We start from the raw sequence: 13,640 nt of genomic DNA on the forward strand, positions 1-13,640 counted from the left end.
AGGAACCAAGTCAGATCATCAGACTATTCCCAACAATGACAATATGAACTGATTACTTGGCAGATACATTAGGGCTTTCAGGGATATCCAAATGGCAGCTGAATCTTGGATATGAAGCTTGTAAGAACGTCTATGGAAATCTGTAACTTTGAGAACATGGAGGTGAAGTGGCTGGTGGTGGATTAGAGAATACTTTTTTTTTTTTTTTTGAGACAGGGTCTCATTCTGTACTCGTCACCCAGGTTGGAGTGCAGTGGCGTGATCTTGGCTCACTGCAATCTTCACCTCCCCGGCTCAAGCAATTCTTCTGCCTCAGCTGGGACTATAAGCATGCGATACCACACCCAGCTAATTTTTGTATTTTTAGTAGAGACAGGGTTTCACCATGTTGACCACGCTGGTCTCGAACTCCTGACCTCAGGTGATCCGCCCACTTTGGCCTCCCAAAGTGCTAGAATTACAGGTGTGAGCCACCACATCCGGCTGAGGATACTCTTGATTGGCAGGGCAAAGAATCAGGAAAATGGGCTAGATGACCATGTCCAAACAGCCCATATGAATCTGTCTCTCCGTATGATGCCTCCAAAATCTGACTAATGCCTTCTTCACTTCTGCGTTCTAACCTTCTGGGAATTTAGGCTTTGATGCACTCTACATGTAACCATAAAAGAAAGAAATTCTGGGCCAGGCACAGTGGCTTATGCTTATAATCCTAGTGCTTTAAGAGGCTGAGGCTAGAGGGTAACTTGAGGCCAGGAGTTTGAGACCAGTCTGGGTAACACAGCAAGACACCATCTCTACTAAAAAAAGATTAAAAACCAAAACCAAAAACATTAGCTGGGCTTGGTGGCACATACCTATAGTTCCAGCCATTTGGGAGGCTGAGGCTGGAAGACTATCTGAGCTCGAGAGTTTGAGGTTACAGTGAGCCACAATTGTGCCATTGCACTCCAGCCTGGGTGACAGAGTGAGACCCCATTTAAGAAAGAAAGAAAGAAAAAAAGAAATGAAGTCTGAAAAGTTTAGTTCCCATTACCCAGATTGACATGACACAATTCATGAAAGGCATCTCCCATTCTAGATTTTATTATCCTATCATAGCTGTCTCCTTATCCCAAAATCAATTATACAAAGAACAGCCAGAATAAATAACGAGTAAAGAACAACAGGTTGAAATAATAATTCACGAGACTACAGTCTATGATAAACTTTACATATTTAGAATGAATACTAACTCTTTAATAGGAAGGAAAATAAAATTCTTTGAGCCAAGAAAAAAAAAAATGGGCTAAGTGTGATGGCTTACACATGTAATCCCAGCACTTTAGGAGGCTGAGGCGGGTGGATCACTTGAGGTCAGGAGTTTAAGACCAGCCTGGCCAACATGGTGAAACCCCATCTCTACTGAAAACACAAAAAAATTAGCCAGGTGTGGTGGCACATGGCTGTAGTCCCAGCTTCTTAGGAGGCTGAGGTGGGATAATCACTTGAACCCAGAAGGCAGAGGTTGCAGTGAGCCGAGATTGCGCCACTGTACTCCAGCTTGGGCAACAGAGCACAGAGCGAGACCCTGTCTCAAAAAGAAAAAAGGAAAAAAAAGGAGTTGTTCCAATAAATATGATGGAATATATATAATGAGGGAAGGGAATCAAGAACCCGCTAAATGAAGCAAGTAGGTTCATACCGACATTTATTAAGACTTTTTTTCAGTGGTCCTCAATCACAGAACAATTAAGCAACCATATACAATTTAACAGACCTGAATATGAGAAACACATTTAAATTCATCGTTGGATTAAACACATTTCAAAATGGAAAGACAAATATTTTAAATACTGACCTAAAACAACACTACCTATGAAATTCATGCACTATTGCTTTCAGATTACTTACAGGATTATATCAACTTAACATTTCTTTGTGAGATTAAGCATTTGAAATCCATAGAGAACTATTTTAAATATGAGCCACTAATTAACAAAATATACATATAGCTTCTACATTTCTATCAGGTTATTATGTATTTTCTAGAGACTACATGACCCGCTATGCATGAGGCTTTTTGAAGTACTTACATTTATAGGATTTTGCTATATTTTAAGTCTTTGAATGACTTTTTTTTTTTTGAGATGAGGTCTTGCTATGTTTTGCACACTTGAAACTCCGTCTCAAACTCCTGACCTCAACTGATCCTCCTGCCTCAGCCTCCCAAAGTGCTAGGATTACAGGTGTTAGCCACCACACCCAGCCAGAGCCGAAACACCTGTTCAGATTCAATACCTCAACTAATGAGGCCCTGCTGGGATTGAAACCCAGCATCTCCTGTTTGCCAGACAAGTACTTTAATCCACGAAGCCACAGAGCCCTCAAATGACTTTAAAAGTATATTATAATAGAAAACTTTCCTCGTGGTTTTCACATTTATAGTGTTTTGATCCAGAGTGCATTCTTACATGTTGTTGAAAGCATGTGGGCTGGTTAAAAATGTTTGGACATTGCTTATATTCAAGAGCTTTCTCTCCTCTGTGTGTTCTTTCATGGCTTCAAGTGGAACTAAAATGACTAAAGGCTCTCCCACACTCTTTACATTTACCAGGGTTCTCTCCACTATGCATTCAATGTGTGACAGGATTGTGTGATGACAAAACCTTTCCTACACTCTTTACACAGGATTTCTCTCAAATATGTGTTCCCTTCCAAAAAGCATTTGTTCGGTTTTCTCCGTGATGAGTTATTTCCTGTATCTGAAAGGAACTAAAATGATTGAAAGCTTTCCCATGTTACTTACATTTATACGGCTTCTCTCCAGAATTCTTTCTTTCATGTATTAAAAAAGGCACCGACAGAATTTCATGCTTTCCCACATTACTTACATTCATAGGGCTTCTCTTCAGTGAGTATTTTAATGTATCTGACATGAACCCAGAGCATTAAAGGCTTTCCCACATGCATTTATAAGGTGGTCCATCTTCAGCATGTGTTAACATGTGTCTCTGAAAGCTGGCACGGCAAGAATAGGCTTTCCCACATTCCTTACAATGATAGGGTTTCTGTCCAGTGTGAGTCCTTTCATGTAGTCGAAAGGAACTCGAAGATCTAAAGGCTTTACCACATCGCTTACATTCAAAGGGTTTCTCACCAGTGTGAATCATTTCATGTGTTCGAAAGGAGTTGAGATAACTGAAGGCTTTCCCACATTGCTTACACTCATAGGGTTTCTCTCCAGTATGAGTTCTTTCATGTATTCGAATTGATGTCGAAGAAACGAAAGCTTTACCACAATGTTTACATACATAGGGTTTCTCTCCAGTGTGAGTTCTTTCATGTATTCGAAATGGACTCAGAGAATGAAAGGGTTTCCCACATACCTTACATTTGTAAGGTCCTTCTCCAGTATGCTTTATCATGTGTCTTCGCATACTGGGGATGCAGCTGAATGCTTCCCCACATTCCTTACATTCATAGGGTTTTTCTCCAGTGTGAGTCCTTTCATGTATTTGAAAAGTACTGGCGGATCTAAAGGCTTTACCACATTGCTTACATACAAAGGGCTTCTCACCAGTGTGAATTCTTTCATGTAGTCGAAGAGAGGGGAGATAACTGAAGGCCTTCCCACACTGCTTGCATTCATAAGGTTTCTCTCCAGTATGGGTTCTTTCATGTATTCTTAAGGTTGGGGAACAACTGAAGGCTTTACCACATTGCTTACATTTAAAGGGTTTCTCTCCAGTGTGAATTCTTTCATGTACTTGAAATGAACTCAGAGAATGAAAGGGTTTCCCACATACCTGACATTTATAAGGCCCATCTCCTGTGTGCTTTATCATGTGTCTTCGAACACTTGTGATACAAGTGAAGGCTTTTCCACATTCCTTACATTCATAGGGTTTCTCTCCAGTGTGACTTCTTTCATGTGTTCGAAATCGACTGGGATAATCAAATGCTTTTCCACATACCTTACATTTATATGGTGTATATCCACTGTGTGTGATAATGTGTCTTCTAATTCTTTTGAGAGAAAAGAAGGTTTTTCCACATTCCTTACAATCATAGAGTTTCTCTCCAGTGTGAATTATCTCGTGTGTTCGAAAGGAGTGGTGAGAACTGAAGGGTTTCCAACATTGGTTACGTGTATCTGGCTTCTCTCCATATTCCTGATATTCCTTTGGTTCATGTCCACTGTGATCTCTGATGTGTCTATTAAGGGATGACTGACCCATGCTGACTTCTCCATATACAAAGCTTTCACAGAGTTTCATTCCAGGAATTTTCTTGCTCAGATTCTGATTTGCAAACTGGCTAAAAATTCCTCCACGCTGACTACCATCTTTACTTTGATAGAATCTTTCTAACATATGACTTCTGTAAAAAATGAGAAGGACGTTACTAAGGATTTGTTAACCATTTTATATTAACAGCTATTAAACTTGCATTTTCAATATTATCAGGTAAAGCGTAGACTTGATGCCAAGTCTGATTTGAGTATGAATGGATTCAATGCTCTGCAATGGGCTTGACCACAACTATCACTCAAACAGTGGTACTAAATAGACTTTCTTAATTCTCTTGCCAAATGAACGTTTTTATAAAAACTGAACATCTGTTTACACTGAAGAATATGTATTTGGGGAAACTATTCTAAAAATAAATCAATTTGAAGCTTGGCTTATCAGTTATGTTTGCCTGTTTTTAAAATTTCATGACATGCTGAGATACTTTCAATGGAATTTGCTTTGTCGGAGTACAGATTACCTTAGATTTCTCCTTCGGTGTTTGTAGTGATCTTTAATGTTCTGGTCCTTCCATTTTTTCCCTAAAACAGAGACCCAGAAAAATTCTGAATTAGTGCAAAATTATAGAAAAATTATTAGATTCTAGGTTCATGTTACCCTGTGACTATGCCTGTTTTAGCCCCCCAAGTATTCTTCCTCCATGATGCAAACCATGGAACAGCATCACTGCACAAGAAACACTTCTTCTCCAATTGACTAAGTGATGGAAGCATATAATCCTTACCTATAGAGGCCAGATTCCTCATGGTTTCCCACATCACATCTCTGTAGAGATTCTTCTGGGAAGGATCCAGCAAAGCCCACTCCTCCTGGGTGAAGTTCACATCTACATCCTCGAAGGCCACCGAGTCCTGAAGCATCCCACACATGTGGAGAGGAGAATGGGTGAGACAGACAGGGCTAGGGAACTTTACTCAATTCCTAAGAAGTTCACGTTTCAGGGGTCTCCAAACATTTACTCCACTGTTTGGTCAGCATACTCACTTCCTTCCACACAGCAACTCTCATACTAGTATTGAACTACTGGGTAGAGCAATAGCAGTGTCTGATATCTTTCTTGGTGGTGGTTCCAAGGAGTAATACATGCTGCCTGAGTCACATCTAATGTCTGCTTGTACAGTGGACCTGGAGAACCTGTCGTAACAAAGTCCTACCACCTAGTGAGGAAAAGAGTTTATACTAGCAGTGCTGAGACTGCTTGCCCTTAAAAAAAGGCTCCTCATTCCTGACAACGTTCATCTGAGGTAGGAGACCAACAGGACTTGTTTTCTGATCACAACCCTCCTGGCCAAAACAGGATCTGGCACAGGCAGGTTAAAGTAAAGAAAGTGGCCAAAACCAGATGACGAGAACGGAGATCTCTAGAGGCTCTAGCTGCTCATTAGCATAAAACACTCCCACCAATGCTATGACAGTTTACAAATGCCATGGCAATGACCTGAAAGTTATCACTCCTTCCTTAGAAAGTTTTAAATAACCCACCCCTTAATTTGCATATAATTGAAAGTGGGTATATACGTAGTTGCCAAGAGCCCATATGTTGCTGACTCTGGGTGTACTGCCTATGAGTTAGCACTGATCCACAAAGACCAGTACTGTCAAATAAAAGACTGCCATCTAACACCACTGGCCTGCCCTTGAATTCTTCCCTGGGCAAAGCCAGAAACCATACTGGGATAAGCTCCAATTTTAGGGCACACCTGTCCTGTATCACATCCATTCCTGGTATCTGGCAAATGGATTTGGGGAAGGAGCCCAATGACCTATAATAAGAGTAGCTTAGTGCCTAAACTTTTTATGGAAAAAATATGAAAATTTCTGGTCTCCCACCTTCCAAGAGTTTGGGATTTTGTTACACGCATAACCCATACTGCCCACCTGATGAGCCCCCAGAAACACTCCAGGAAGCATTTCACAGTGTTCTCACAATTGGTAACTGGGAAAATTAATCCCATCTTCTGTTGTTACACTGAGAGAGAATACTCACAAGCTCGTACCTATCCTGCAGATCAAATATAATTAAGTACTAAATGAAGGATTTTTTACCATCTTTTTTTTTTTTGAGATGGAGTCTGGCTCTCAGTCGCCCAGGCGGGAGTGCAGTGGTGCAATCTCGGCTCACTGCAAGCTCCGCCTCCCGAGTTCAAGCCATTCTCCTGCCTCAGCTTCCCGAGTAGCTGGGACTACAGGTGCCCGCCACCACGCCCAGCTAATTTTTTGTATTTTTTAGTAGAGACGGAGTTTCGTGTTAACCAGGATCGTCTCAACCTCCTGACCTCGTGATCCACCCACCTTGGCCTCCCAAAGTGTTGGGATTACAGACGTGAGCCACCATGCCCGTGCCCGGCTTTTTTTTTTTTTTTTTTTTTTGAGACGGAGTCTAGCTCTGTCGCCAGGCTGGAGTGCAGTGACCGGATCTCAGCTCACTGCAAGCTCCGCCTCCCGGTTTATGCCATTCTCCTGCCTCAGCCTCCCGAGTAGCTGGGACTACAAGCGCCCGCCACCTCACCCGGTTTTTTTTTTTTTTTTTTTGTATTTTTTAGTAGAGATGGGGTTTCACCGTGTTAGCCAGGATGGTCTCAATCTCCTGACCTCGTGATCCGCCCATCTCGGCCTCCCAAAGTGCTGGGATTACAGGCTTGAGCCACTGTGCCCGGCCTTTTTTTTTTTTTTTTTTTTGATGGAGTCTTGCTTGGTCGCCCAGGCTGGAGTGCAGTGGCAGGGTCTTGGGTCACTGCAACCTCTGCCTCCCAGGCTCAAGCGATTATCCCGCCTCAACCTCCTGAGGAGGTGGGAGTACAGGCATGTGCCACCACACTCAGCTAATTTTTGTATTTTTAAATAGAGATGGGGTTTCACCATGTTGGCCAGGCTGGTCTCAAACTCCTGACCTCAAGTGATCTGCCAGCCTCGGCCTCCCAAAGTGCTGGGATTACAGGCGTGAGCCACCGCACCCAGCTTCGTGAATCTTCACTAAATTGGTAAAAATAAATTGGTGAATTCACCAATTTATCTACCTATTTTCTCATCAAAATGTATTCAGTGGCCAGGTGAACAGGCTTGTACCTGTAATTCCATCACATTGGGAGGCTGAGGCAGAAGGACTGTTTGAGCCCAGGAGTTCAAGATCAGTTTGGGCAATGCAGTGAGAACCTCCGTCTCTACAAAAAAATTTTAAAAATCAGCCAGCAGTGCTGGTGCATGCCTGTAGTCCCAGCTACTCAGGAGGCTGAGGTGAGAGGACTGCTCAAGCCCAGGAGTATGAGAATGCAGCAGGCTAAGATGGGTGCTACTGCACTCCAACTTGGGCAAAAGAGGAAGACCCTATCTCAAAATAGATAGATAGATAGATAGATAGATAGATAGATAGATAGATAGATAGATACATAGATAGATACATAGATACATAGATACAGTTATGTGAAGCCATAATGAAGAGTGATTCTCCCTATTTCTCTGAGCTTTTTCTCTCTGTAGCCTTCTCAAGGCTAAACTCTAGGATTCTATTTGAAATCACAAAAAAGGGGCTGGGAGTGGTGGCTCACGCCTAAAATCCCAGCACTTTGGGAGGCCAAGATAGGAGGATCACTTGAGCTCAGGAGTTTGAGACCAGCCTGGGCAACATGGTGAAACCCTACCTCTACAAAAAATTAGCCAGTTGTGTAGTCTGCACCTATGGTCCTAGCTACTGAGGAGGCTGAGGTGGGAGGACTGCTTGAACCAGGGAGGTGGAGGCTGCAGTGAGCCATGATTGTGCCACTGAACTCCAGCCTGGAGCCAGACTGTGTCTCAAACAAACAAACAAAAACAACAACAAAATCAAAAAAAGAACAGACTGAGAAACTTACTGCATATTTTTCTGGGGGAAAAAAATTAAATACAAATTTTTAACAAATATAAGGGTAGATATTTATTTTTCTGAGATCCACCTCTTATCTCTTTGGAAATATTTTAGCCTAACTTTCAAGCTTTAATGGTAAAATACATTTTACATGACAAAGTAAGTAAACAAATCTTCTTAATGTGACAAAATCAGGGAAAGCCACTGCTGACCTGGAACACAGAGAAATCTGACTTAACTGCCCAGTCAGGTCATCCTACCACATGGGACATCTCCCCAACCCCCACCCTGGTGCTGCTCACTGACCCTTCCCAGAGACAGTGGATTGTGCCCCCACCCCCATGCCTCAGTGCATTTTGCTTTTCAAGTTCTTGCATAACCTGGCAGAGGTGGGTTTTCCTTGTCTTTTGGGATCATTTTTCTCGCTTCAAGTACTCTGAAGGAATCCAGAGGGCAAGAATCATTTTCTGTCTTTCCCCTCAATACCTCCATCCAATTAGCTGACCACAAACGTGTCTTCAAAGAATGAAAACTGGGGCTGGAGAAAAATAAGCTGAGTATCCCAAGGGGTGAGCTTTTCAGAGGAAGGGTAAACCATGTCACTGCTTCCAGGCCCAAGGCATCCAGCGGGCATCCAGCTCATGAGGGGCCGCATGAACTGATATTCACTAGACCCTTCAAGAGACATGGAAGCTATGGGCTTCTTGGGGCAGCCCCAGTCAGTTCTGAACCCCAGGACCAGGAGAAGAGAGGGCAGGCTGAGGACAATCAACCCTGCAAAGTTTCCAAAGGGGAACCTCAACTCAAAGGCATTCTGATAAGGGTTTGCACTTGGGGAAGATAAAGGAGAGACACAAAGGTTTTTGACAATGGAGTTTCAGGTGGTTATTCTCTGCTTACCTCTCAGGCGAAAAGGTCACAAACACAAAATAAATCTTTATAAAACAGTCATCCACTGCTTTCTGTAAAAATGATAAACTTAAAATATGACATCTGTCTCTAATGGAGAACGAAGGATAAATACCTTGGTGTGGTGGTTCATGCCTGTAATTCCAGCACTTTGGGAGGCCGAGGTGGGTGGATCACTTAAAGTCAGGGGTTTGAGACCAGCCTGGCCAACACAGTGAGACCCCATCTCTACTGAAAAATACAAAAAAAAATTAGCCAGGCGCAGTGGCGGGCGCCTGTAGTCCCAGCTACTCTGGAGGCTGAGGCAGGAGAATGGTGTGAACTTGGGAGGCGGAGCTTGCAGTGAGCCGAGATCGCGCCTCTGACCTCCAGCCTGGGCGACTCAGTGAGACTTGTCTCCAAAAAAACAAAACAAAACAAAACAAAACAAATTAGCTGGGCGTGGTGGCAGGCGCCTGTAATTCCAGCTATTGGGGAGGCTGAGGCAGGAAAATCGCTTGAACTCAGGAGGCGGAGGTTGCAGTGAGTGGAGATTGCGCCACTGCAGCCTGGGCGACAGAGTGAAACTCCATCTAAAAATAATAATAATAAACCAGACAAATAGTTGATAACACTGTGCATTCAAGAACAGAGGTTGGTGTTGGGGACTGCGGAAATTATACCTACAATTTAGGAGTTTGCTGTTAGATCAAGGACAGTTAGGCTGGGGGTGGGGAGCTTGGGGGTGGATTTCATACCCTGCTTCCCACACATTTGAGCAACTCAGATGAAACAAAATCGGATGCTGATAGCGAGGAGGCCTGGGCCCCTCCAGCCATGTCGGACCCTGGGCCCCTGCACACTTGCCATTTCCCATACTCGCCATTTCCCATCTTCCGGGCTCTCCTGGGTCCTCCCTCCGGCTGCCACGGCCAGCGCAGAGCACTGGTCTCACTGGCAGGGAAGCCAGGAGCCAGAAGAGTAAGGTAATGCAGCCGGTGCAAGAAAAGAAAATTCATAAGATCGAACAGGGTGGGGTAAGGTTGGGGGCAGACAGGGCTCGGAGAAGCGCCTGATTGGTCAATAATATGCCATCCTGGCGTCCCTAACTGGATATAACCTCAGGCTCCGCCCCCTGTGGCTTGAGGGGCAGAACACTGAAGATGTCTCAACAGGGATCTGACATGGTTCTAGCACACACTCTATGTAGTGGTGCCCTTACCTCCAGGTTCCAGATACCCATGTCCAAAGTCAAGGTCACATATGACACTAAAACTTTTAACCAATGCAAAAATGATCATAAACCATACCTATATGTTTATGGGGAATCATTATTGTTAACCTCAAAAAGGCAGGACTGTCTATATTGCTATGTACTATCTACATCCACACTTAAGCAGTTCCTGAATAGTGCTGAAGACATAGTAGAGGTAGAAATATAAATGACCAATGGTGACATTTCTTCACTCACTGATGTCGCCACCCTCTATAGAGAACATACACACCCTCAGCTTCCATATTATCTCACACCATCATTTTCCTTCAAAGTGCTTATTTCCTTCTTATAAACCAGTCTTACCATTTTTTTCAACCCCTCTCCTTTCTCACAAAAATATAAGCACCAGGATTTCAATAATTTATTCACTTCGTGTTCCTGTATCAGAGTCTTGAGTGCCTGCATCATTCGTGCTTAATTCTAGATGTTTTGAGTCTACAGTTCTGGCATATGAGGCATATTGAAAAATCAGCATCAAGAGCATATCACCTGAGCAAGAGAGGCTTGATTAGAATAGTGATCATGTCTCTCTCCCTTGCTAGGTTTATATTCTCACAACTTTCCTAGAGCTATTAGCCTAATTTGACTAATAAGGGAGACTTTAAAAAATTATGAGTAGTTGACTGGGCGCTGTGGCTCATGCCTGTAATCTCAGCACTTTGGGAGGCCGAGGCAGGTGGATCATGAGGTCAGGGGATCAAGACCATCCTGGCTAACATGGTGAAACCCCGTCTCTACTAAAAATACAAAAAATTGGCCAGGCGTGGTGGCGGGCACCTGTAGTCCCAGCTACTCGGGAAGCTGAGGCAGGAGAATAGTGTGAACCCAGGAGGCGGAGCTTGCAGTGAGCTGAGATTGCGCCACTGCACTCCAGCCTGGACGACAGAGCCAGACTCCGTCTCAAAAAAAAAAAAAAAAAAAAAAAAAATTTATCAATAGTTAGAATTTATGTATTTCAACTGAGGTATCTTATGGGAAGCCATGTCTAATTCATCATAAGAAATATTTCAGTGTTTAGGTAATAAATTTAGCACTACATCTTTTTTGCTTCTAGGTAAGAACTATCACAATAACTAAGGCCAGAAATAACCTTGCTTCTTCATAGTATACAATCCAGAGAAGTTTCTTGCTTCTTTGAATAGCAATCGATATACCTAAAGCAAGCAGAAGTCCTATAAGAAATTCTTTGGGGCCAGGTATGGTGGCTCACGCCTGTAATCCCAGCACTTTGGGAGGCCAAGGCTGGCAGATCACCTGAGGTCAGGAGTTCGAGACCACCCTGGCCAACATGGAGAAACCTCGTCTCTATAAAAAACACAAAAATTACCCAGGCATGGTGATCTGTGCCTGTAATTCCAGCTACTCTGGAGGCTGAGGCAGGAGAATCGCTTGAACCTGGGAAGCAGAGGTTGCAGTGAGCCCAGATTGTGCCACTGTACTCTAGCCTGGGTGACAGAGCGAGACTCCATCTCCAAAAAAAAAAAAAAAAAGGCCGGGCGCGGTGGCTCAATCCTGTAATCCCAGCACTTTGGGAGGCCGAGACGGGCGGATCACGAGGTCAGGAGATCGAGACCATCCTGGCGAACACTGTGAAACCCCGTCTCTACTAAAAAATACAAAAAACTAGCCGGGCGAGGTGGCGGGCGTCTGTAGTCCCAGCTACTCGGGAGGCTGAGGCAGGAGAATGGCGTGAACCCGGGAGGCGGAGCTTGCAGTGAGCTGAGATCTGGCCACTGCACTCCAGCCCCGGCGACAGAGCAAGACTCCGTCTCAAAAAAAAAAAAAAGAAAAGAAAAAAAAAAGAAATTCTTTTGAGCTCTCTCCTACTGATACACCACACAGTCACGTATGGTTTGCTATCGTATTTATGACTTTTTTTTATACCTTCTTTGACAAGAGGTATGGTCCTTATGATCTTTGGGAAAAGGTTAAAAGCTTGATTTAACTTTTGGTATCATAAGTGAATGAGAAGTAATTCTTGTGATACAAACTGTGACTACATGAGCATGAAAATTTATGTGAAAAAAAACACACCTAAAATTGTATGCACAGAATATTGATTCACAATTTTTTGTGTGTGTGTGAGACGGAGTCTCACTCTGTCACCCAGGCTGGAGTGTAGTGGCATGATCACAGCTCACTGAAAGCTCCGCCTCCCAGGTTCACACCATTCTCCTGCCTCAGCCTCCCGAGTAGCTGGGACTACAGGAGCCTGCCACCATGCCTGGCTAATTTTTGTATTTTTAGTAGAGACAGGGTTTCACCATGTTAGCCAGGATGGTCTGGATCTCCTGACCTTGTGATCCACCCACCTTGGCCTCCCAAAGTACTGGGATTACAGGTGTGAGTCACCACGCCCAGCCCAATTCACATTATTTAACAAATAACACCACAAAATTATAAAGTTTATTATAAAGTTGATCTGATCCATGATTGCAATGGAATTTTTTTTTTTTTTTTGAGACAGAGTCTCGCTCATCGCCCAGGCTGGGGTGCAGTGGCATGATCTCGGCTCACTGCAAGCTCCACCTCCCGGGTTCACACCATTCTCTTGCCTCAGCCTCCTGAGTAGCTGGGACTACAGGCGCCCGCCACCACGCCCGGCTAATTTTTTTTTTTGTATTTTTAGTAGAGATGGGGTTTCACCATGTTAGCCAGGATGGTCTCGATCTCCTGACCTCGTGATCTGCCCACCTCGGCCTCCCAAAGTGCTGGGATTACAAGCGTGAGCCGCCGCGCCCAGCCTGCAATGGAATATTTTGATATAACTTAGCAGCAAATGAAAAAGACATTAACATTTGTTAGCATACATGCTGTTCGAAACCAGTTAGTAAACTATTTCTAAGGAACATGTCCAAAAATGTTGCTTGAGGAAATAAGGCATACTATGTTTGATCACACACAATGAAACCTAACTCAGGGACTACATTCAGCTGTGAATAACAGGAAAGGCCCACAATCTTCCTGATATAAGGAAGGTGCTTAATCTCACAAGAGTTCTGGGTGAAAGCAGACACTGCAGAAAGAGTACATAAACGGCCGGGCGCGGTGGCTCAAGCCTGTAATCCCAGCTCTTTGGGAGGCCGAGACGGGCAGATCACAAGGTCAGGAGATCGAGACCATCCTGGCTAACACAGTGAAACTCCGTCTCTACTAAAAACTACAAACTTGCAGTGAGCTGAGATCCGGCCACAGCACTCCAACCTGGGTGACAGAGCAAGATTCCGTCTCAAAAAAAAAAAAAGAGTACATAAACAAGTTCCCATGTAGCTGTTTTTGACAGCACCATTGTGGATGTGGATGTCAAACTAAAAGGCTTTTCAGCACAGCAAAGGACACAATT

General features: G+C 43.8%; 1 protein-coding gene across 2 annotated transcripts in view; it reads right to left on the bottom strand.

Moving 5' to 3' along the window:
- Positions 1–1,673: 1,673 nt before the first annotated feature.
- Positions 1,674–13,640, bottom strand: part of ZNF136 (zinc finger protein 136) — a 31,888-nt gene continuing 19,921 nt past the window's right edge. For both annotated transcript variants that reach the window (XM_033195404.1, XM_033195405.1), the window contains 3 exons: positions 5,017–5,143; positions 4,753–4,813; positions 1,674–4,362 (listed from right to left, as the gene is read on the bottom strand). In XM_033195404.1, the coding sequence (XP_033051295.1) occupies positions 2,931–4,362; positions 4,753–4,813; positions 5,017–5,143 (1,620 nt within the window). In that variant the 3' untranslated portion in view covers positions 1,674–2,930. The remainder of the gene's footprint in view (positions 4,363–4,752; positions 4,814–5,016; positions 5,144–13,640) is intronic.

The sequence above is a fragment of the Trachypithecus francoisi genome, unplaced genomic scaffold (genome assembly GCF_009764315.1).
Source record: "Trachypithecus francoisi isolate TF-2019V2 unplaced genomic scaffold, Tfra_2.0 Lachesis_group5, whole genome shotgun sequence".
Lineage (NCBI taxonomy): Eukaryota > Metazoa > Chordata > Mammalia > Primates > Cercopithecidae > Trachypithecus > Trachypithecus francoisi.